Genomic DNA, 23,969 nt, shown 5'->3' with positions numbered 1-23,969 from the left:
GATAGACCTGCAGTCCATGTGCATAAACTCAACCCAGGGAAAGCATGTGGTTGGCCTGAAGCTTTGCATAAACGCAACCCAAGGATAGCACATGGTTGGCCTGAAGCTGTGCATAAAAGCAACCCAGGGAAAGCATGTGGTTGGCCTGAAGCTGTGCAAACGCAACCCAGGGAAAGCACATAGTTGGCCGTAACAGGGACGTCCCCTATTGTGCCTGTGTTCTCTCTTTATTTTTCTAATTGGTTTAAATGTTTTATTATGTGTTTGTTTTTGTAATTGGAAGGCACTGTACTTATCCAATTTAAAAGGCCTGTTTTTAATGAAATATAAGGATTTGGTTTTTACTGAGTTTGCCAAATGATTATATTATTTTATTATATTATTTCACCTTTATTTTTCTGGGTTTTGGTTAAACGCATGATCCAAAGTGTTTTTGATTTTTGTAAGAATTTCATAAAATATCTAGTTTAGGCTCTATACATGGCAGGTTGGCTATCAGTGTTTCTGTTTAAGTGTTTGCTTATCTCTAACTCATAAGCGTTTGCTTATCTGAGGTCAGACACGTTAATCTGTCTGACAGAACGGCACACTCCAGTGGACAGGCCACTGCAGCCAGGAACCCCAATCACTGAGCAGGATTTTATTGGAACAGATCATCCCATGCAGTACACACTGCAGGATTACACACTGCAGGATTACACAAAGGATTACACACTGCAGGATTACACACAATTCTGGCGACCACATAATCTTCATGCACGCGTAGTCTAACTGGTACAGACACAGTGTAGCTCAAGACCAGGAGGATGTGATGTGAGGATGACTGAGTCTCTGGCTTCTCAGAAATAAAGCACATCTAGAATGACTCATCCTAGAGCCATTTGCACCTGAGCACACCTGAGCATGCTCTGCAGGTACAAAGAGCAGAAACCATTAAGGCCATTTCCCCTCAACTTTGACTCAATTAAATGCAGACATCACTTCCTTCAATGCAAACATTAAGGGCAGTACAGTTAATTACAGTGATCAATGAACTCGCCAAATTGTGTTTATGAAGAAAAACTCAAGCAAATGCTTTCAAAGCTCAGTAAAAATGCTGACAAAATCCAGTCTTTGTGCTTTTCTCTTTTTCATGTTACCTCCAAGACACAGTGTTTTAAGCATTCCACATTAATTATTCCCTAATAATAATATGATAAGCTGTGACACACTATAATTAACCTAAAATGTTTGCTAACAATGAGGGAAATTAAGGCTTTTTATTACCAAGGACTACATTTCTGCGAAACGTCAGCGTGGAAGAAAACAAAAACAGCTCCAGTGAGCTCAGAGCTCTGGCCTCTGTCCCAGGAACAAGCTCTGCATCTCTCTCACTGAAGTGAGAACAGGAGAGAACAACAGGAAAGAAAAACATTAATTTCCCTGAATCTCAGACTCACACTCACTCGCACATGATCACAAACACAAACATAAACAGAAACACAACCATACACACACACACACACAGAAACCAGGATACAGGCTGAATCCTACACACCTATTTTCAGATGAACAACATGATCAAAAAAATGCATGCGCACAAGCAAATATCAGATAAAACTGAAAAGGAGAGCTGTGAGAACAGGCAGATTTTGGCGGTGAAGCAGAAGGAAGATTAATTAGAGAATCAGAATAAATGTGTATTCTATTAATTAGAATAGAATGCTCATTAAACGGAATAAACGTTATGACATTATAAATGCAGATAAACCCAAGAGCCCCTCCCTCAGGTTTGGGGGGGGAGAGGGAGGGCAGATAAGGCCCTTGTGCTCTTTGAACTGCTGCTGTCGAAACCTCTCTCTGCATGTCCAGCACACTCCGCAACACAGCGCAAGGTAAACTCCACTCCCGTTCGCAAACTGCTACGGAAAAAGCTGACAGCATGTATGTAGTCTGTAGTTTTGTTCTGATTAGTGACAGCATGTATGTAGTCTGTAGTTTTGTTCTGATTACAGTGACAGCACGCCAGAGTGTAATTTTGTTGTGATTAGTGGCAGCACATCTGTATGTAATTTTGATGTGATCAGTGACAGCACATCTGTGTGTAATTTTGATGGGATCAGTGACAGCACACCTGTGTGTAATTTTGATGAGATCAGTGAGAGCACACCTGTGTGTAATTTTGATGAGATCAGTGACAGCATATCCGTATGTAATTTTGATGAGATCAGTGACAGCACATCTGTATGTAATTTTGTTGCGATCACAGTGACAGCACGTCAGAGTGTAATTTTGATGAGATCAGTGACAGCACATCTGTATGTAATTTTGTTGCGATCACAGTGACAATATTTCAGTGTGGTCACTAAAATTTGAGCCCTTATCACAGCTGATGGTTTTATCACTAATAAATCTTCTTTTCAACAAATGGTACACAGTAAAATGCTTGGTTCTAATCTACACTGGTAGAGAACATTTGACACTCTGCAGGTGTTCAGGCACAACTGAGACAGTGCATGGCTTTGGTCATGTCTGTCAAACAGTATGTGTGACGTGAGGAAAACCTGACTACGAATAAAACAAAGATTGCAACATGAGCACTCACAGCTGCTACTCACAGCTGGTACTCACAGCTGATGCTTACAGCTGGTACTTACAGCTGATACTTACAGCTTGTATTCAGAGCTGATACTTACAGCTGGTACTCACAGCTGCTACTTACAGCTGCTACTTACAGCTGATGCTTACAGCTGATGCTTACAGCTGGTACTCACAGCTGGTACTCACAGCTGGTACTCACAGCTGATGCTTACAGCTGGTACTCACAGCTGGTACTCACAGCTGATATTTACAGCTGGTACTCACAGCTGATACTTACAGCCGGTACTCACAGCTGGTACTTACAGCTGGTACTCACAGCTGGTACTCACAGCTGATATTTACAGCTGGTACTCACAGCTGATACTTACAGCTGATACTTACAGCTAACATACTACTGTGTTGACATACTACTACAGCACTGGCCCTCGTGGTCGTGGAAAGCCACAGTTAAAGCAGTTGAGTGCACATTTAATTCAGGTCACCTGGTTTCTTGGGACTGAACTGGATGCTGATCCTAAGGTGTGAACAAAAACCAGCAGAATGTGGCTCTCCAGGACCAGGTTGAAGATCACTGTACATATGATAAATACTCAATATCAGAGTGCAGTCTCTTTAAGAGCAGCGGTGATGTGAAACTGCACGGAAGGTGTTGCTAGTATTTCAGAATGATCTGGGCTGTGATCAGAGATCAATTATGAACGTATAGAACAATCTGAATATCACTTCCTATATTACTGATACCGTAGCTGTGGAACAGAGAGTGGGACACAACAGATAAGCAGACAGGAAAATGTCCGCCGTGCTTGAGATGGAGCGCAGAGCCAATGTGTGCCACACGGCCTGCAGCACAGAAATGCACTGATTACCGTCAATATCTTTATCAGCCTGTTAATCATTCCCTCAGCCACACACGGCAATCCAGCGCAGTGAGCAAAATCACTGCCTCATTTACAGGCAATGACACAGCCAATGAAAACTGCATACGAGCATATCAGAGAGAGAGGGAGAGAGAGAGAGAGAGAGAGGTAGAGAGAAAGGGAGGGACAGAGAGGGGGGGAGAGAGAGAGAGAGAGGGAGGGACAGAGATATAACCCACCTAAGAGACACAGAAAGAAAATCAGGCAGTATTATATACGGTACGGAACACATACATGCAAAATACAGATTTCAAATTCATGCATGTGGAGCAGTCCCCCACCTGCAGGTGGCACTAGTGAACACACAGGGAGTTCTGCAGTATGTGGGAGAAACTGACCAAAATAACCACACAGCTGAAGAACAGGCTGATTTCACTCCAGAGTGCCTCTGAAAAATGCAGATTACTACAAGCACACTGTGACATCGCACGTGTCAGCCAGGGATTGCAACAGAGCATGCCCACTTCTGCTTTAACTTCTTTACCCAAAAAAACCCAGAGTGAGTAAAAACAGCTCAAACTGATTCTTATTAACAGCACAGTTCCATCTGCTATTAACTCATTCTTACAGAGGGAAAATAACTGCCAAGCACACAAATGATTCTAAAAATGTTTTTTTCCAGCTTCGCGTACACTGTGCTAGCATCACAGAGAGGGTCTTCTTAGTCATCACCCTGTAATTCAGCCAGAAACTTACTGCTGATTTGACAAGGCTGTGCAAAGCCTTGATGTTTTTCACAAGAGTCAACACCATGTGAGCGACTCGAAAGTGCTGTGCAGGCAGCAGTGGCTTCTCCAAACACAGGAGCCATGTGATCACAGGAGGGTCAGCTCACCCGGGAACCCCAGGCACACACAGTCCTCACACGCACACAGGTAGGCCACAGGTTATGGAGGGAGGTGGAAGTGGGCCTGCCCACCAGCCACACACTGGCCTTCTGGGCAGGATGAGCTCAGCTCAGCTCCACACTGCTCCAGTAAGACCGGATCAGCAGACTGAGAGGACAGACCCTACGACTTAAGGACTTGGGCGCTCAATCCATGTGAACCTGAGTGAGTCTCTTTCAGGCGTTGACAATTATTTATGTAAAATTAAGATGTTAATGGACTGTAGGTACAAAATTCCAGACTGAATTTTTTTTCTTACATGCTATCAATTCACAAAATCAAAAGTGTGTTGAAATGGTCTTGATAGCAAGAACTTGTCTGTATTTTTTGATGAACTTACAGTTAAAGGCAATATTAGGAGTTTGGGATCAAACACGGGGAGTGTTAGCAGTTAAACCTCCTGCATAGTAATGTGTAGGTCTTCTGCAACAGCCAGAAATGAGCGTATAAACTCAAAGGAAAAAGAGAGCTGTCATTAGCTTGCATGAGACCTGTGTTCCAATGGACCTCATTCACAGAACTTAAATTATTCTTCCTTATGTTCTTAAAAATGTTCCTATGAAAAAACATTATGAGACTCATGACACGTGTGCAGACCTTTTTTTTGTGCATATCCCAGGTGTATGAGATTAATGCTAACTGTCTGTAAATTTTATGCACAATCCTGTTCATGTGATTAGCATAAGGAAACAGCCATGAGCAAATACAGATAAGAAAAAAATGATGAATGCCAAAATATTATTAGAAACGTACTTAAATGCAGTTTATGCATAGTAAATATTGGAATACTCAGTAAAGGCTGTTCATTTTCATTGGCGTTTTTCTGTTATTATCAGTGGAGTGCTGAAGAAATACTAATTTTAAAGTTTGCAAAAATAGTCAGGAAATCATTTTAAAACTCCACTTCCTTGAGGAATTATTGAGGCTGCACTGCAAGATGCAAGATTAGAATTTGCAAAAAAAAAAATATAGATAACCCAGAAGAGTTATGGCACAAACTGTTATGGACAGATGAACCCAAAATAAACGTTTACCAAAGCGATGGAAAGCTGTGTGGAAAGAGGAAGAAACAGCCCTTCATCCAAAGCAACCCCCTCATCTGTAAAATATGGAGGAGGTAGTGTCATGGCTGCTTCTGGAACAGGATGACTCTTCTTTATTGGTGATGTATTGGAGGATGGCAGTAGTAGAATGAATTTGGAAGTGAAGTGTACAGATTTTGTCTGGCTATTTTTAGAATATTTTGCCCTTATTCGTGAAGTCAAATGCAGGACGATGAAGAACACGCTGACAAAGTTTCCTCAGAGGATTTCATGTTTAATTCAATGCGCAAGGGAGAGACAGACCCAACAAATTCGGGCGCTGCGCTGAGAGAATCTCTGCCGATCATGCTGTATGGTGTCTGGATATACAGTTTGCAGTCATACATATCAAAAGGTTGAGTTAAGTGGCAGGCCGGAGACTAAAAACGGTCTTGTCCCTTCCTGGGAACCCTCGCAGCCATTTAGCATAGGAATGTGACATCCTTGCCGCAGACACTAGAGGTGTTATACGGAGACACACTACAGAGGTGCTAGACATAGAGGCATGCAAACTACAAACACAGGAACTCAGAAACAGGCAAACACAATACACTACATATAATATATATATATACACACACACACATATATATATATATATATATATATATTTACACTAAATAAAACTGGGAACCTATTACTATGTACAAAGAAATTCCTCCAACCTCATTGGCGGGCGATTCATCCGGCTACAAGACAATGACCCCAAACGCACTGCTTATGCAACCAAAGCATTCATAAGCCGCGTTTCCACCAAAAGTACTTTTAGTCCCAGGAACTACTTTTCAAGGAACTAAAAGGTTCCTTCAGCCCATGGTTGTCTGCGTTTCCACCGCGGTCTAAAGTCCCGCGAAGATTAGGCAAATTAGCCCACTGACGTATGAAAAAGCGACGTTGTCGTCGGTCCATCTGTCCTATGATTTCTTCTGTAACCCCATACTACCACCGAAGTAGCCTACATTATTTTCTAATAACCGGGACAGCCCGGAGGGGTTTATTCCACTTGTATACAACGGGTTACCAACAATGATTATATATGGTTACTTTTGTATTTTTTTTTATTTATCGATTTAATCACCTGGAATTGAAATATTCTTCTGCAGCCGTTTGGGCATATTTTACCGGTGTCAAGCAAAACTGTCGTTGGTAGTTGAACTTGGACCGTTGTTATGCAACAAATAGGATATAACAGGCCAATAGTCAGATTGTAACTGTTTTATATATCCTCTCAAACACATTCATTATGTTTTTATGCGAACATTCGCTTTCTTGTCTTGACATCCAAAACGACAGAATGCATTCACATTTATATGTATAACTGGCAACAACAGCAGAAAACATGCACACGTTGTAAACAATTTGCTGTTTGATTACTTTCTTGGTAAATGGACTGCATATTATATTCTTATCGTCAATTCCATAAAGGCTAATCGCAAAATGACAAGAATAGAACGAAAACTCGGACTTGCATGAAAATTTAAATTAGTAGTGGTACAGCCACCGTTTGCTTTCCTTCGAAGTTACTGCGAGCCGAGCAGCGAAGTGTGCCCTTCAGATGCGAACCATGCACCATAAATTAGTCCATAGTCTTCCTGGTCTTTTTGTGGAATTGAAGAATGGCAGAGTAAAATTACGGCAGTCTGAAAAAGCTAAAGGGACGATTACTAGAATTAACCTCTTATTTTACCCTGACAAAAAGTGTGGAAGGTGATTTCCAGTTTGCTTTTACTGTATCACCAATGTGAATTACGCAGAACTACCGCATACCTCACATAACTGTATCAAACGTTTTGAGTCAATTACAACGGGCTAACAAAGAAAATCCGGAAGAAAATATTCAGCAACCGAATTAATCCATTTGAATGTTTTGGTACTTAATATGCTGTCCCAGCACGAATGCTTAGCATTTTATAAAACGAATACTAAAGCAAGAAAAGAACAGAAGAGCACACGTTATAATTCCAAGACATTGGCAGGCTATAACCAAAACTAGGCTACTGCGCCGCATAACATACAAGTTTGATTTGAAGTTATGATGAAAATAAATTGGTTTGCGGCTGCATATTTTTAAACATGGCGATTGAAAATAAACACAAAAAAATGCTTCGAGTACTCGACCAATCAGAAATGTTCAGCGCTGCAAGCTCCACCCAAAAGGTTCCTGTACTTTCGGAAAGTACTACCCCCCGAGCAGGAACTTTTTTGGGGGTAAAATAAAGCCCCCGGAACTAAATTTAGACCCTAGTTCCTGCGGTAGAAACGCACTGAATTCCTGAAAGGGTTCCTAGTTCCGAGGTGAAGTTCCTGCGGTGGAAACGCGGCTATAAATAGGAAATCATGGAAAGTTTTAGACTGGCCAAGTCGGTCACCTGATTTAAATCCAACTGAGCATTCCACTTGCTAAAGGAGACTGAACACAGAAACCTCCCAAAACAAATATCAACTGAAAGCAGCTGCAATGAAGGCCTGATAAAGCATTTCTAAAAAAGATACGCAGCAAACGTCAGTGGGTCCTAGACTAAATGCAGTCATTGCATTTAAGGGCTATGCAACAAAATATTAAACATCATTGCTCTGATTTACTTTTAAGTACAGTTAACTTAATTTTGTGCAGCAGAAAATGGGGTAACTCAATAAAATATGACTGTTTCCGTAAAATGGTAAAACAGATGCACATGCAAATATCCAACCAAAACAAGGTCCAACCAGGTGAACGCAGCTAACAGCTGTTTCTCCAGCAGGGATTTGTGAGGCTTGAATACCCCTGGAACAGACTGGTATAGCTGTAAGAAACAGCTGTACTTTTGGTGTGTTTAAGTCTGTGCAAACAATAACACAAACGGCTGCTTTGGATTCAGTGGACTTCCTGTCCTCATACGGCCCATAAATGCATTTGCAGTCTTCTGCTGTTGACTTTCACAGGACCAGGGCCTGTACTGAATAACCTATTACCAATCACAAACCTCAATATCTCCAAACAGAATATTACACTTTGTACAGCTAACTGTAGCGTTGTGTGCAGCGGTCCTGTATCTGAGCTGGCCTGTCTGCCTCGCTCTGGCCCTGGAGCCTTGTGCTTCTGCAGCTGGGTAATGTGCCTGCTTACAGTACGGATCCCTGGACCAGAACAGCAAAAGCACTAGGCTAAACATAAATAAGGTAAAGAAAACTACGGCTAGGATTCAATTACTTGTCCTTAATTTTGACTAGCAATTAAATGTAAGATTTTTTTCCCATCACCAACACAGTTTGGTGAGCTCAGAGATCATTAAAACTAACATACCAAACAAAGTCCGTGAACAACAATTAATGTGTGCATTTACTTTTAAGTTTAAGTTAAGGACAAATGTTAATTGAACACAGACTAATAGTTTACAACCACTTTATGACAATGGAAATTGTTGTATCGCACACATAGACTTCCCAATATTTTAATAATGCTACCCCCTTTATAAGTGTTTCTCAGCAAGACAAAAGGAATGAAAAGACTGACAAACCAGAGCAGAATGGGCTGATTAGTAATGTAATCTCGTAGGAATGAGATGGTCCTACCTGCTGATTGTAAAAAGTGCACTTTGATTAGATTAAAAAACCATTTAGATAATGAATTCACACTTTTTTCACGTAAGTTCAACAGTTTAGATAAAGATAAGTTCGCATTCTTCTCCACAATTAGGCACTGATAAGATTTTCACAATTTTTTTACGAGCGAAACCCAGATTAGAGTGAAATGCTTATTCCAGCAGTTTCAGATCAGAATCCTGTCCACAAATTTAACTGTGTGATGTTCCTCTCTTGTCTTGATTCTGTGACATTTTAGGTCTATTTTCTTTTCTTGAAGCCACTTCTTTAAAAAAATATTTTTTTTTGTTAGTTGTCCCTCTGCATATTTAGATTAAATACAGTCCTAAATTCTTTTCCCCATTGGCTGTTCACACAGACCCAAAGCTGGGATTTAAGGAAATTGATAAGACACCAGTAAAACACAGTAGTTGGATATATTATTGAGTGTTTTGCTTAATTAGTGTGGATGTAACTTGAACATCATGTGCTTTTCATTTGGGCCAAAGTCCATTTTGACACCAGGTGTGCCTGTTAACTGACGACCTATTCCTAACAACTTATTCATGACCTTTCCCAAGTCTGAAGCTGTAGAAAAAAGCAGCAGATTCTGTGCAGTGAATATGAAGTGCAGAACAGATTTCATGTTTCATAAAAAGCAATCATGCCTGGGGACCAATCAACTGTTCATTTGAATTAATTGACTCAATGAACAAATAGACCTGCTTCCAAACAGAGAAAAATGCTGCATACAATAATCACATGTCTGTGGGCTTGCTCTGTTAATGGGTACTGAGTTCTGAATCTCTAGCCATGCAGGCCTGTATTTTTGCATGAGGGTGAGATTAAGAAGATACTGTGGAATTCTGCGGAATGTCAGTACCTAGGAGCCACATTCAGAGCAGAACAGCAGCCAGTTTATGTTTGCCGAAGTCTACAAGTTTTTGGCCATGTCTGCAGTCTGTGGGCAAACAGTAGGCCTAACAACACAGCTCTGGAATGAAGCAGATGCTAAATTTTTAAATGTTAAGTTTTATTTCAGCTGGGGAAAGTCAATTTTTGCATAATTTGTGAAATGCTGTTAAATATTTTTTAGTAAGACATCGATATGTTTTTTTATCAAGTAAAAAAACATTTTTTTTGGTACTTGCCAATGCTTTAAGTGGGCGTACTGGTAGACCGACGCGGTAGCCCATGGGGACTTCTGCACTTTTCCTACTTAGGTCCAGTTCTGTATTAGCCCCCGGTCCGCGATTACAATCTCCAACCCTACACGGATTGTCCGGATTTTACTCCCTCATTTGGTCACCCAAGTTCCTGCACTTATTTAGTTATTTATTTACTTCATTGGTACTTGCTATTTCGCCGGATGGCGTGAGTTGTGTGCGCTTGATACTCGTATGCGTTTATTTCACACTATGGTATGTGTATTCGGCTGTAGCTATCGATAGCCAATATTTCTGCGGAGCGGAACCGGACCGTTAGCGCTATGCGCGAGATGCAGAGTAGCCAGCGCGAGACCAACTACAGCTAAGCTTGAGCGCCAATTTCAAATCGATCAAGTGCTGCTGCTAGGTACTGGAGAAGCATCTTTTGGGAGTATAAATTTTGCAAATTTAAATTAAGGAGTAAATACCGTACCGGACATGTAACTACCTTCTGATGAAAGCGGTCAGAATATACTCTAGACGAAACAGTTAAAATAAGTGAAATTGTAAGGACTTCGTCCGTCTCGTCTGGCTGCTAGTGACAACCATAGCTGCAGTAAGTAATGGCTAGTTAGCTTGAGCTAGCTAGGGACTCATAAAAGGTATGGTAACTCATCTTTAGTAAGTCTTCGTTTGCGTTTGAGCAGCAACTGTTATGGTACCAGAATTAATTTAGCTAAATGATCCGTGGATGACATTACTAATTATGTACGACATACTTTGATAAATTGATGATACATTTTACATTTTATACTCATGTTATTTAAGTTTCCTTTCCTTAGAAACATTATTACGTAGACAAATGTGTGTTACTTAATTAAATATGGTAGTAATAATAATAATAATGCTGTGCCGTGCCAAAACTGGGGTCTTTACGAGCAGATGACAGGCTATATGACTGATTTATCACGTAAGATTTCTCATAGACAGTAACCCCTGAGGCCTAAAACAGTGGGGGGGGGGGGGGGGGGGGGGGGGGTGTATCCCTCTGTGGTTAAATCTGCAGTACTTTTAAAAATATTAATCTTCTGTCTGATTAATGCTTCTCAGTGGAATTACAGTGTTGTAATGGCTTACACTGTAGTGCCACACACTGAAGGAAGAAAGCAGTTCATGACTCCTTGCATGGTGTCACTGCTGTGTAGATCTGTCTGTAAATGGGGACAGTGCTGTGTAGATCTGTCTGTAAATGGGGACAGTGCTGTGCAGATCTGTCTGTAAATGGGGACATGTGCTGTTTAACATGTCAGTGCAGCTCTGTGCTGTCAGTACTGAGTGTAATTCAGTGGTTGCAGGCTTGACTTTGTTGGGGCACTGCCCTTACACTGAAGTGTTCAGTAAATATCAGTCCATAAATGTGGATTGCCTGTAGAAATTAAAGCTGTGTACAACTCTCTTGGTGAGAACTGTTGCTAAAGGCCTCAGTTTAAATGTAACTACTAAAAATATGCATTTGGTTGTTTTGCAGGTTGGACGGTGACATTGTAAATCGTAATACAATCAGACAGAGAAAATGACAGCTACAAACGTACCACGAGACAAGTGAGTACCAGAGTTCTCTTTCCTCTGGGCTTGACAGAGAGAGAGTTGTGTGGTCTACTGGGAAGTGTAGTGTTTATCTTTTCCCGACACTGTGGGGTGGCCATAGACCGTATAAAAATATGGACGAAGTGCTTCATGCCGTCACCCACTGATTTGCTATGGTTAGTGCTCACTGGCGCATGAAGCCCAAACTAGGGCGCAGCAATTGCCCGTTGCAACCAACGCAAGCGCAGTGGAGCGAAAGAGTGGAGTCCACGACTACAGGAAAATCCACCCCGACTACCTTACATGGTAATTAGACACGCCCACGTCTGGACAACAAGCGTGACCTTGCAACCACAGAACCGTACTGTCATAACATTTCAACAAAGTTAATTGTGCAAGATACTTTTAGTGTTAATATATTTACATAGAAAAATAGATAAAATAGATCACTAGCTAGCTAGTTATATAGACAGATAGATAAGAGATCTAGATAGCTAGACAGATACATCACGAGATAACTAGCTAGCAAGTTAGCTAGATAGACAGATAGATCGATAACAAGATAGTAAGCTTGCTCCCCCTAGCTAAGTAAATCGCACTAGCTTGTCTTCTTAAAGAAGCTTCAAAACTGCTTACAAATCTGATTTCACCAACAACGTATACAAATTATAAAAGACGAGACTTTGAGAATCAATTGAAACCCCAAAATGGTCATAGAAATTGACATAGAACCTTGTTTATCTGAAAAGGTCTCAAATGTATTAACCGAAACAAGTAGAGAGAAGAATCCTTGGAATAGCAGTTAGTACAGTTGAACGCAGCACGCAACATTTTTGTACCTCGGACTGTATCGTATCGGATCGTATGTAGCTAGCTAATCGGAATACAACGACTCAGCATCACACCTGCCGCTGAAGCACTCTGCCTGGCTGCGAGGATGGGAAATCCTTATATGGTCATACGGTAGTAGGACAAGCCATATTGCACGCACTGAAATTAACCCAGATTTGGGAATTTTGGCGGAATTATTTTAAAAAATCAGACCCAGGGGAGACGTTACAAGGGATGGGATTAACTAGTTAAACCATCATTTCTTGTGTAAAAAATGTATTGACTTTATATTTCCTCAGAGAAAATTGACCTCTTTTCAGGCTTTCCCAATTGACTTAACATTGGGCGGGCGGGGTTTCAAGTTCTTTTTGCAACCAGGCGTTGCAGTTCACGCAGTAGCCACTGGGGTAAAAGGCTTCACTAATAGAGGGGAGTTGTTTCCCCTTGGGGGTGGCACAGGAACAAGCATGTAGGCAGCTGGGACATGTAGTCTTTTATCATCACTGTTGAATTGTGTTGGCAGGTACAATGCCGTGTGGCTGATATTCTTCATACTGGGCCTGGGAACCCTTCTGCCCTGGAACTTCTTCATGACGGCCACAATGGTATAGGACCCTCTCCCCTTTCTTCCTCCCTCTCGCCTCCCTCTATCCCACTCTTTCCTCTGGTCTGGTCCTTTCTTTCTCTCTGATACTAGAGTTTTTGGAAACAGGTTTTACACCATGGATGTAAGATTCGGCTCCAAACTGAATACTGTTCGTAAAACTGCACTAGTGCTGTGTAAATGAAATCAATATAAATTGGTTGAATATAGGTGGAATATATCTGTGGGTAGAAGTGAACCCTAGTTTGATGGAATATTCCACAGCCTTGGACACTCTCTCTTGTGTGTAGTACTTCACCAGCCGTTTGAAAGACTCCCCAATGGAAATTCGGGCTAACCTGACGGGGAATGACACAGCAGAGGCTGTTAGCTCACGCAGCGTTCTGGAGGCTAAGTTCAACAACGTGATGACCCTGTGTGCCATGGTGCCCCTGCTGGTGTTCACCTGCCTGAACTCAGTCGTGCACCAGAGGTGAGCTTGCCCAAACTCTCCTCACCACCCCAAAATCACAGGCTCAGACTCCCCACAGCCACCCCAGATCACTGGCTCAAACTCCCCACACCCACCCCAGATCACAGGCCCAAACTCCCCACACCCACCCCAGATCACAGGCCCAAACTCCCCACACCCACCCCAGGTCACAGGGCCAAACTCCCCACACCCACCCCAGATCACAGGCCTAAACTCCCCTCACTACCCAAAAATCAACGGCTCAGACTCCCCACACTAACCCCAGATCACAGGCCCAAACTCCCCACACCAACCCCAGATCACAGGCTCAAACTCCCCACACCAACCCCAGATCACAGGCCCAAACTCCCCACACCAACCCCAGATCACAGGCCAGAACTCCCCACACCAACCCCAGATCACAGGCCCAAACTCCCCACACCCACCCCAGATCACAGGCTTGAACTCCCCACACCAACCCCAGATCACAGGCCCAAACTCCCCACACCAACCCCAGATCACAGGCTCGAACTCCCCACACCAACCCTAGATCACATGCCCAAACCCCCCACACCAGATCACGAGCATATTGCTTTTTCCCAGGGATACTGCCTTTATAACACATTGCACAGTTGATGCATTTATGACACACTATGGGTGTTATTGCTGCATTTATAACACATTATGAGTGTTATTGCTGCAGGATTCCGCAGAGTTTGCGGGTGATGGGCAGCCTAGGCTGGATCCTGGGGCTCTTCCTCCTTACTGCCATCATTGTGAAGGTAGACATGTCTCCGATGGTCTTCTTCATCATCACCATGATCAAGATCATCTTTATCAACTGTGAGCTTCCCCATCCCCGCTCTCTCCACCAATCAGCACCTTCCCTTTTTTCTCTCCACTAATAAGCTCCCAGTATGAGCACACATGAACAGTTAAAGCACTTTTGTTTTTGCCCCAGCAGTAGTTGTGTATTTGGCCTGCAGTAGTAGTGTATTTGCCCCAGCAGTAGTTGTGTTATTTGTGTTAATGTGGCATTTGCATGGCTGTGGGACTGTGCTCGAGTTTGAAAGTGTGCCCGCTGCCCTCCTCAGCGTTTGGGGCGATACTGCAGGGCAGCCTGTTCGGCATGGCGGGACTCCTGCCCACCTCCTACACCACGCCCATCATGAGCGGCCAGGGTCTGGCTGGGACCTTCGCTGCCTTCGCCATGATCTGCACCCTGGCCAGTGAGTGTGCCTCTGCTTTCGCCCTGCTTTACTGAGATTATACACCGTAAGGCCTGCGTAATGGGGCCCTGAGCATGACATAACACCCGTCACAATCAGCCATGACAGCTCATAACCAGTATAACACAACCATAATGTGTGCAGCACATTTTGCAGATAAGAGGTATATACCATTGAATTTGTACTGCTGATGTTCTGGTTGGATATTGAGATGAACTTTGACTTAATGGGTGAGCCTGGAGTCTGTGGAACTGTAGTGAGGAAGCGTTCTTTAGTGAGGAAGTGTTCTTTAGTGAGAAAGCATTCTTCAGTGAAGAAGCTTTCTCCAGTGAGGAAGTGTTCTTTAGTGAGAAAGCGTTCTTTAGTGAGAAAGCGTTCTTCAGTGAGAAAGCGTTCTTTAGTGAGAAAGCGTTCTTCAGTGAGAAAGCGTTCTTTAGTGAGAAAGCGTTCTTCAGTGAAGAAGCGTTCTTCAGTGAGGAAGTGTTCTTCAGTGAGGAAGTGTTCTTCAGTGAGAGTGTTCTTCAGTGAGAGTGTTCTTCAGAGAGAGTATTCTTCAGTGAAGAAGTGTTCTTCAGTGAGGAAGCTTTCTTCAGTGAGGAAGCGTTCTTCAGTGAGGAAGTGTTCTTTAGTGAGAAAGCGTTCTTCAGTGAGAGAGTGTTCTTCAGAGAGAGTATTCTTCAGTGAAGAAGTGTTCTTCAGTGAGGAAGCATTCTTCTCTTCCTTCCCCAGGTGGCTCGGAGCTGCAGGACAGTGCCTTTGGCTACTTCATTACTGCCTGCGTGGTGATCCTCCTGGCCATCCTGGCCTACGTCCTGCTGCCCAGAATGGTGAGAGCACAGCTGAGGTTCACTGCACAGTCAGCCTGAGTTTGGGCCTGCAGGTCACTGTGTCAGTGCAGAGGGTACCGGACTGAACAGTAAAGTGAATAATAATGATGATAATAATATATTTTACTGGATTGTGTGGTGATTTGTGCATTTCTAACTTCGCGCTTGTGGGGATCTGTACCCTTACAGGAGTTTTACAGGTATTTCCAGAGCAGTGCGCCCCAGCCACCCAGCGATGAGGAGAACAAGCTCACCCTGCTGGCGAAAGGTAGGCTGGCCTTTCGGCAACATGGCTTCTGGACCGGGGTCAAACACTCTTCAGATATTCACTTTTTCTGAACACATCACAAGGGCTGGGAGTGTGTATTTACTAAAGCATTTTGTAGGTAATTGTAGATGATGTTGACCTAGCACTTTAGCAACATTACCTAAGTACAGCAGAAGGAGGTTCTGCCCAGATGAAGGTGATAGGAGGAGAAACTCTTAAAAATACCAGAATGGACACTTCATGGGGGATAGCTTGTTTTTTACCATTTGAAAATATAGAAACGTCAGCAGTTGAAAGATTAAAAAAAACAATAAACCGAATTTGCGTTCATACATGCGGATCATAGCAAGAAAGAGGAACATTGAAAGGCCAGTAGAACAGTGAGGTGTGGGTTTTGTTCCAGAGCAAGAAAGAGGAACATTGAAAGGCCAGTAGAACTGTGAGGTGTGGGTTTTGTTCCAGAGCAAGAAAGAGGAACATTGAAAGGCCAGTAGAACTGTGAGGTGTGGGTTTTGTTCCAGAGCAGAAAGAGGAACATTGAAAGGCCAGTAAAACAGTGAGGTGTGGGTTTTGTTCCAGAGCAAGAAAGAGGAACATTGAAAGGCCAGTAAAACAGTGAGGTGTGGGTTTTGTTCCAGAGCAGAAAGAGGAACATTGAAAGGCCAGTAAAACAGTGAGGTGTGGGTTTTGTTCCAGAGAGCACTTCAGAGAGCAAGCCGGTGGCCGAGCCCGTGCTGGAGAGCAGCTTCGCTCTGTCTTTTCTCACCGTCTTCAAAAAGGTACAGAGGCACCCCTTTTCTCTCTGTGTAGAGTCAATGCCCCTGCCCCCTCTCTCTCTCTCTCTCTCTCTGTACAGTGTTAATGTCTCTCGGCCTCCCTGTCTGTAGTGTTAATGTCTCTCACCCTCATTCTCTCTGTACAGTGTTAATGTCTCTCGGCCTCTCTCTCTGTCTGTAGAGTTAATGTCTCTCGCTCTCTCTGTAGATCTGGCTGATGGCATTGTGTGTTTCCTTTGCCTTCACCATCACCATCGGCATGTTCCCAGCTGTCACCGTGGATACCAAATCATCCGCTAGCCCTGGCAGCTCCTGGGGTATGTGTGAGAAAGAGCCTGTGTGTGTGTGTATGTGTGTGTGTGTGTGAGAGAGAGAGAACGTGTGTGTGTGTGAGAGACAGAGACAGTGTGTGTGTGTGTGTGTGAGAGAGAGAGTCAGTGTGTGTGTGTGTATGTGTGTGTGTGTGTGTGAGAGACAGAGAGACAGTGTGTGTGTGTGAGAGAGAGAGAGAGACAGTGTGTGTGTGTGTGCGCGCACACAGGGCACACACACACACTTGCACGCTCACAGTCTGTGTTTCCTGCAGAAAAGTACTTCATTCCTGTGTCCTGCTTCCTGCTCTTTAACCTGCTGGACTGGGCGGGGCGGAGCCTAACGGCTGTGTGTCTGTGGGTAAGAACACGCCTCCCTCAGGAGCCACGCCTCCCTCAGCACACACACACTGAACAAACCCTGTGTGACTAAAGTTTCTGTGTATGTATGCATGTGTAACATTGCTGTGTGTGTGTGTGTGTGTGTGTAACATTGCTGTGTGTGTGTGTGTTCCAGCCCAGCATGGACAGCATGCTCCTGCCGCTGCTGCTGGCTGTGCGCCTGGTCTTCATCCCGCTCTTCATGTTATGCAACGTGCAGCCACGCGGCCACCTTCCCGTCGTCTTCCAGCACGACGCCTGGTTCATCGTCTTCATGATCATCTTCGCCTTCTCCAACGGCTACCTGGCCAGCCTCTGCATGTGCTATGGCCCCAAGTAAGACCCCACAACCAGTCCGTCAGGAAACGCCGCCCCCCTCTGGTCTCCGGACGCATTTCTTTTATCCCGCATTATTAACTGACATCCTTCGGGATTTGAATCAGACTTCTTTCTTGACTGGTGTCATTCATTTTATCACTGTATCGTGACATTGGCCTCATTTTCTAGCCCTTAGTTTAATGGAAGCAGCCGTCATCAGGACCTGGACTGAGGTTTGATAGAGACTCATTTTCATTGCTGGTCAGTTTTGCGGCAGTGATAAGTGATAGCAGCGGTCGTGCTAGCCCATGGAATGCTGCGTCTTGGGAACGCAGGACATTTCAGAATCTGTCTTTAACGCCAGGTCACGTGCGTTCTGAAATTACTTTTTGCCATATGGCACCTTTCAATAGCACAATTAAATGCATTTCCTTCATAATTTTATTATGACACCTGGAACAGAAACAGCAGGATGAAATAAGCTACAAATAAAGGTCAAAACTAATTTTTGGCACACGTTAGCCCGTGTTAATTCCGTTTGAATATACTCATCTTGAGCTAGCTAGCCCGCTAGCTATCTCTCTCTCTCTGTATGTCTGTAGAGTTTAATGTCTCTCTTCCATGCTCTCTCTCTCTCTCTGTTGTGTTAATGTCTCTCTGTCGTGTCTCTGCAGGAAAGTTCTTCCTCATGAAGCAGAAACTGCTGGCGCCATCATGGCCTTCTTCCTGTCGCTGGGCCTGGCCCAGGGGGCGGGGCTGTCCTTCCTCATCAGAAGCCTAGTTTAGCCCCTCCCCAAATAACACCACCCCATTCAACACAAAGGCAGAAAACCCGCCCCTCCAACTATAGGGGGAGGGGTCAAACAAGACCTGTACATTTGAACAAATGACCTCATTTCAGAACATTTAAATGTTGAAATCGCAGTTCACGTCCTGCAAAAAGAAAGGTTTTCTTTTGAATGGAATGTTTTATACTATGCAGTTTGAAAGTGGTTTTGTGTTTGATTTTGAAATTGTATTATTTTTTTATGCGTGCCTAGCATTTATGGAGCGAACTCTGAACACTGTGTGACCCCTGACCCCTGTCTCTGTCTCAGTGACCTGGTGGGTGGGGTTTCATGCAAAATCAGCATCAGGCCCTGGGCCCATAGGAGTGTAAAATAGCTGCAGTGGGTTCTGATATACCATTTATAGCATCATCAAAAAAAAAAATAAAAAATGAATTTCAGAGAGCTGGAAATGACTGCTCATGTTTAGAGGGTATGAAGCACGTGTACACTGGAAACAGTAATGCGAGGATATTGAGTCCAGCAAATTAATATATTTTAGCTGTAAAACCTGATGGAGTTGATCTAACATTAGCTGTTATGAAATCAAACATGAAAACATGTTGTGATAACACATCGATATGTAGCTGCCAGGTACTCAGTGTAATTAGTGTTTTAGCTGTTGCATTGTACATGTATATGTACAGTGTTTTTGTACATTTTAACCCCTTTACCAGACACACTTTAGGCCCCAGGCATCGGTACTGATGTGTGTCCATATTCTTATGTTTTAAAAAGCACATGCAGCCTCAGGTTGGAGGATTTTTAAAGGAAACTCAGTTGTGTCCCTGTGAAGCATCAGTTCTGTGTCCTGCCAATCACACCGGTGGTGTTAGTCACATTTAATCAGCCCGCTTCCTCTCTGAACCATTCAGCATTACAGCGTGTTCACCAGCACATTTCAATCAGCAGCATAGCAGTAATTTCACTGCATTTAATCCTGTTTACTATATGAGATGAATTTAGTTGTTTGAGCCGTTGGAACAAATATTATTAAAAGTTCTTAACATTTGTGTAAATACATGCATGGGTAAGTATTTGCAATACTTTAACATGCATGTATAAATATACTTGTGTAAATACAGTTCATTAACAAGTAGCGTCATGTGTAAATATTTACAGTTCTTTGGCCAGGCTGGCTGCTGTATGATTATTAAATATCATAAAAGCTCAGGTTTGAATAAGTCATCCTTTATGTGTGCCACGTCTCAGTCTGACCTGGGAACTCTCCGGTGGTATTGTAACTGCCAGAACTACAAGATGTTATCTTTTAAAATTAAAACATGTTTATACTGCTGTCTTTGTGTGTTTTTATGAGCCAATCAAATCCGCTTGCATTCATCTCTCACACTGATGGGATCCAGAAGCGTTTGTGGTGTGGACTGCATGAGGAACGGCAGAGAGAATTAAATAGTGATCAAAGTGGACAGTATTTCTCAAAAGAGAAATTACATACCAGTCATAGCTGGTGTTAAGTGTCCAGTGATGATTGGATGATGCATAGACATCACTGTTCTCATTCTAAGAACATTCTCATTCTAGACTCATTAGTCACATTCAAAGTTCATTCTATGCAAATCTAATCCACATTCAGGGGAAACTTCAGGAACAACAGGACAAAAAATAACAAAAGGGCGCTCAACACTCGATTCCCATAAATAATCAAGACTGGTTTTTATCAAGGAATACTCCTTATGCCCTGTCCCTGTAGTAAATGCTTGTGGTTAGATTTGATATTTGTATAATCTGTATTATTTGCATTAGTAATAGAGGTTCCGTTAAAATCACCAGATCTGAGGCACAGTTTAGTAGCTCTTCAGACTAATTCCGCTTATATTTATATTTAGATCCTGAAAGTATAATATCTCTTAATGTTTCTAAGAAACTCGTGGAAGTCTCACCATGAGGCTCAGAGAATGAGATCACATGACCACGTTTGTTATACATACTGAGTTTGCCAGAGCAATAATTTATTCAAGCAATTCTTTATAAACACTTGTTTTATGGGTGGGAATTTTGATTATTTTTAAACATACGCATACAGATGAATCCCATACGGCTTCTGGGAGTGAAAATCCTACATTACAGATACACCATCCCATAAAAAACACTTCACAGGACCCTGATGTCTGCCTCTAGGCCGAGCTACCTGCACAGCAACAGAGGAGATGCAGAGACACTGCCCTCTACTGGTTACCACAGGTAGAGCACACAAACCTCAGAAGTAAAGAGATGGGATAGAGACTGCTGAAGAGTTGAGACACAGCCTGATCACAGAACCAAATACAGCCATCAGCAAGCCAACACACACAATACCAATACAGCCATCAGCGAACCAACACACACACACACACACACACACAATACCAATACAGCCATCAGCAAGCCAACACACACACTACCAATACAGCCATCAGTGAACCAACACACACACACACACACACACACACACACTACCAATACAGCCATCAGCAAGCCAACACACACACTACCAATACAGCCATCAGCGAACCACACACACACACACACACACACACACACACACAACCAATACAGCCATCAGCAAGCCAACACACACACTACCAATACAGCCATCAGCGAACCAACACACACACACACACACACTACTATTACAGCCATCAGCAAGCCAACCCACACACACTACCAATACAGCCATCAGCGAGCCAATACTCACACAGTCCACAGTACTTACAAGCAGTGTGATATACAGGTCCCTGGTCTTCATAATGTCAGACCATATGAGCTACAGTTTCTGCTTCTTCTGAGTTTGAAACAGGCATTATTAACAGCACACTTCAGGCCTTGAAAAGCAAAGGGCTACAGCGATACAGCAGATCTGGCACATGGGTCAGTTTGGGCCCAGCGGGCTTCCGTAAGGAGAGGTGAGGCCCTCTGACAAAAATGGAGGTCAGACATGGATGGGAATTGTGATATATAAAATATTAAAAAGAACAAAGTGAAAAACATTGTGCATCTAACAAACTTACCAAATTGTTGCATGACTAAGTTTAAATGTTCTAAGGAACCATGTTTGTAAGTATAAGACACAATGCAACACCAATTAATGTAAATGAAAAACACTTAAACATTCAAATCTGCACTTTCCAATGGCTTTCAGCTTTCCAACTGTCTACAATAGCCTAAAGAGTTCCACAGGAAAGTCAAAGCCTTAGGGCAGTAAAACAAAATCAGGCTCCTGGCTGAAACTTAATAAATCCAAAAAATAACTCAAAATAAGTCCTCAAATAAATAACAAGCATCTTCAAAGAGCAGAAAACAAGCAATCATTGCATGAAGACAAAATAAAACGTAAGTTACTTGATTGCTCACCAAATCTGAATCTTCGCTGGGCATTGAATGGAGATATACCTTGCTCACAATCTAAATTTCCTCATAAGAGTTTATGAAGCACAAACAAATGTACTTACTTTTGCTGAGACTCTGGCTAGGCTGTTCTGTTTTCCCAAACGGGTCTTCTCCCCAGGATTGATTCAGTTTTCCCAAACGGGTCTTCTCTCCAAGATTGATTCTGTTTTCCCAAACGGGTCTTCTCCCCAGGATTGATTCAGTTTTCCCAAACGGGTCTTCTCTCGAAGATTGATTCTGTTTTCCCAAACGGGTCTTCTCTCTAGGATTGATTCTGTTTTCTACAGATTTAACACAGCCATTCAGCGCTCCACCATTTCAGAGCACCTCTTTAGGCAGCCATCTTGTTTCTCTTATGTCACTTCCTGCTGGTGGCCATCTTGAAAGGTGGAGTGTATCAGTGCCATATGCCAGTTCTTTCTTAGGACCATTGGCTGGTGATACTTTGGGAATACCATTTAAAGGGGTAGTTTGCTTTTGTGGGGTTTATGTATTTCAGTTTGTGTTTTCAATGGGCACAGGCAGTTTTGAAGGATGAAGGATATTTTAGATATTTAGAGAATTATTGATGATCTGCCAGCATTTAAATGTCAGGTATAGGGCATTGGAGGGTTGTGGTCTAAAGTAGCTTCAAAGCAGCTTGTATATTGACTGTACCCTATGTTGTCTGGCCCAGGTGTGACTCAGGTCTGGCCCAGGTGTGACCCAGGTCTGGCCCAGATCTGCCTGGGGAGGCAGGAGACAACACTGGAGGAGGAGGGGGGAATTAAAAATGTTTAAATTCAGAAATGAACACATCATTGAGGATGAATATTGATTTTATTTTTCAAGGAACTGAAAAAGGTCAAATACTTCACTCATACAGAGACAGGTAAAATGAATCATAAAAAATACAACCAAACAAAACTGAAAGGTCATATTAAACACAACATACCTGCAATGACAGAGGAAAACGGCCAATGAATATTCCATTAAAAAACTGGAGTGACTGTACATGTTAATTTATCTTTCCCTGTCCATCACCTACATAAAACTGTACATATGTACTTGATAAAACTGCACCACCATAACTCTTATGATAGTGCAGTTTTTGAAGGCTATATACAAAAATATTTCATATTTGTACCTACGCTGGTCTTGACTGTTCAAGCCAATCCCATGCAAACTCCTGTATCTGACAGAACAATTATCAGGTTATTTAATTGACGACAGTTTACAAATCCACCATAAACTAATTGTTTCTGCAGACAATAAGGTTGTAATTGCTGTTCCCTGCAGAAATAAACTTCACTCAACATGTCTGGAGTAGGTGGTTTCTTTTTACTTTAATTCAATCATACTTTCCCTCTAGTGATATACTCTCCAAAAACCTTGAATGGAAATTATTTTGGACACACTCATGTATGTGTGTGTGTGTCCAAGCATTTCTGATCTAGAGGTACAATTTCAATATCCAAGTGCTCATTTACAGATTTAAGAATTCATATTTAACCTTTCAATGTTTTTCTTGCTTAGTTTTCAAGACTTTGCACTGCATTTCTGGCTATTAACCTTGTTGGGATTCTAAACTAATGATACACAGGTCTGTAAATGAAATTAAACCTGAGTATGTTCAAAATGTTCTTGGAATCATGCAGGACAAACAGTTATCATGTGAGCACTTCTGTATGTCGCGCAGGATAAGACGTCTGCTACGTGATTGTAATGCAATCTGTCTTTCATTACAACATTGTATTTTGGACCTCAAATCGACACCATCATCCTTACAACTTCACGAAATCGATCTCCTTTGAAAACGACTAAGACTAAAAAGCAAACAGCGCACTCTAGCGGACAGTTAACTGCATGCCTTCCACAGGATTGCACTACTCGGATAATTTTTCTATCGTAGCAAGCGGCGGAACCGATTACCCGACTATACAAAGAGAATCAATCTCGATCCCAGTACGGATTTCCTCTCAGTCAGCAAAGTTCAAATGGCACTTGCATTTCAATTC

General features: G+C 42.7%; 1 protein-coding gene across 3 annotated transcripts; it reads left to right on the top strand.

The window, feature by feature from the left end:
* The first annotated feature begins 1,825 nt into the window (after window positions 1-1,825).
* LOC118220624 (equilibrative nucleoside transporter 1-like) lies at window positions 1,826-19,883 on the top strand. 3 transcript variants are annotated; one of them, XM_035404613.1, is made up of 13 exons: window positions 1,826-1,874; window positions 11,704-11,777; window positions 13,117-13,198; window positions 13,488-13,669; window positions 14,352-14,491; window positions 14,743-14,877; window positions 15,607-15,704; window positions 15,894-15,972; window positions 16,669-16,751; window positions 16,957-17,065; window positions 17,335-17,420; window positions 17,577-17,776; window positions 18,433-19,883. In XM_035404613.1, exons 2-13 carry the CDS (start codon window positions 11,749-11,751, stop codon window positions 18,542-18,544), a joined length of 1,335 nt encoding a protein of 444 aa, XP_035260504.1. In that variant the 5' UTR covers window positions 1,826-1,874; window positions 11,704-11,748; the 3' UTR covers window positions 18,545-19,883. The 3 variants fall into 3 exon arrangements, with proteins under 3 accessions (XP_035260504.1, XP_035260505.1, XP_035260503.1); XM_035404614.1 differs by lacking the exon at window positions 1,826-1,874 and adding an exon at window positions 1,902-1,923; XM_035404612.1 differs by lacking the exon at window positions 1,826-1,874 and adding an exon at window positions 4,301-4,549.
* Window positions 19,884-23,969: the final 4,086 nt, after the last annotated feature.

The sequence above is a fragment of the Anguilla anguilla genome, chromosome 2 (assembly GCF_013347855.1).
Source record: "Anguilla anguilla isolate fAngAng1 chromosome 2, fAngAng1.pri, whole genome shotgun sequence".
Classification (NCBI taxonomy): domain Eukaryota; kingdom Metazoa; phylum Chordata; class Actinopteri; order Anguilliformes; family Anguillidae; genus Anguilla; species Anguilla anguilla.
This window is presented reverse-complemented; position numbering and strand designations above follow the sequence as displayed.

Excerpts from the sequence above, each read along its gene's own strand:
- LOC118220624 (XM_035404613.1), top strand. The coding sequence starts at position 11,749 with ATGACAGCTACAAACGTACCACGAGACAA. Across the intron at positions 13,670-14,351 it reads AACTCAGTCGTGCACCAGAG|GATTCCGCAGAGTTTGCGGG; the intron begins GTGAGCTTGCCC and ends TTATTGCTGCAG. Across the intron at positions 17,777-18,432 it reads TGCATGTGCTATGGCCCCAA|GAAAGTTCTTCCTCATGAAG; the intron begins GTAAGACCCCAC and ends GTGTCTCTGCAG.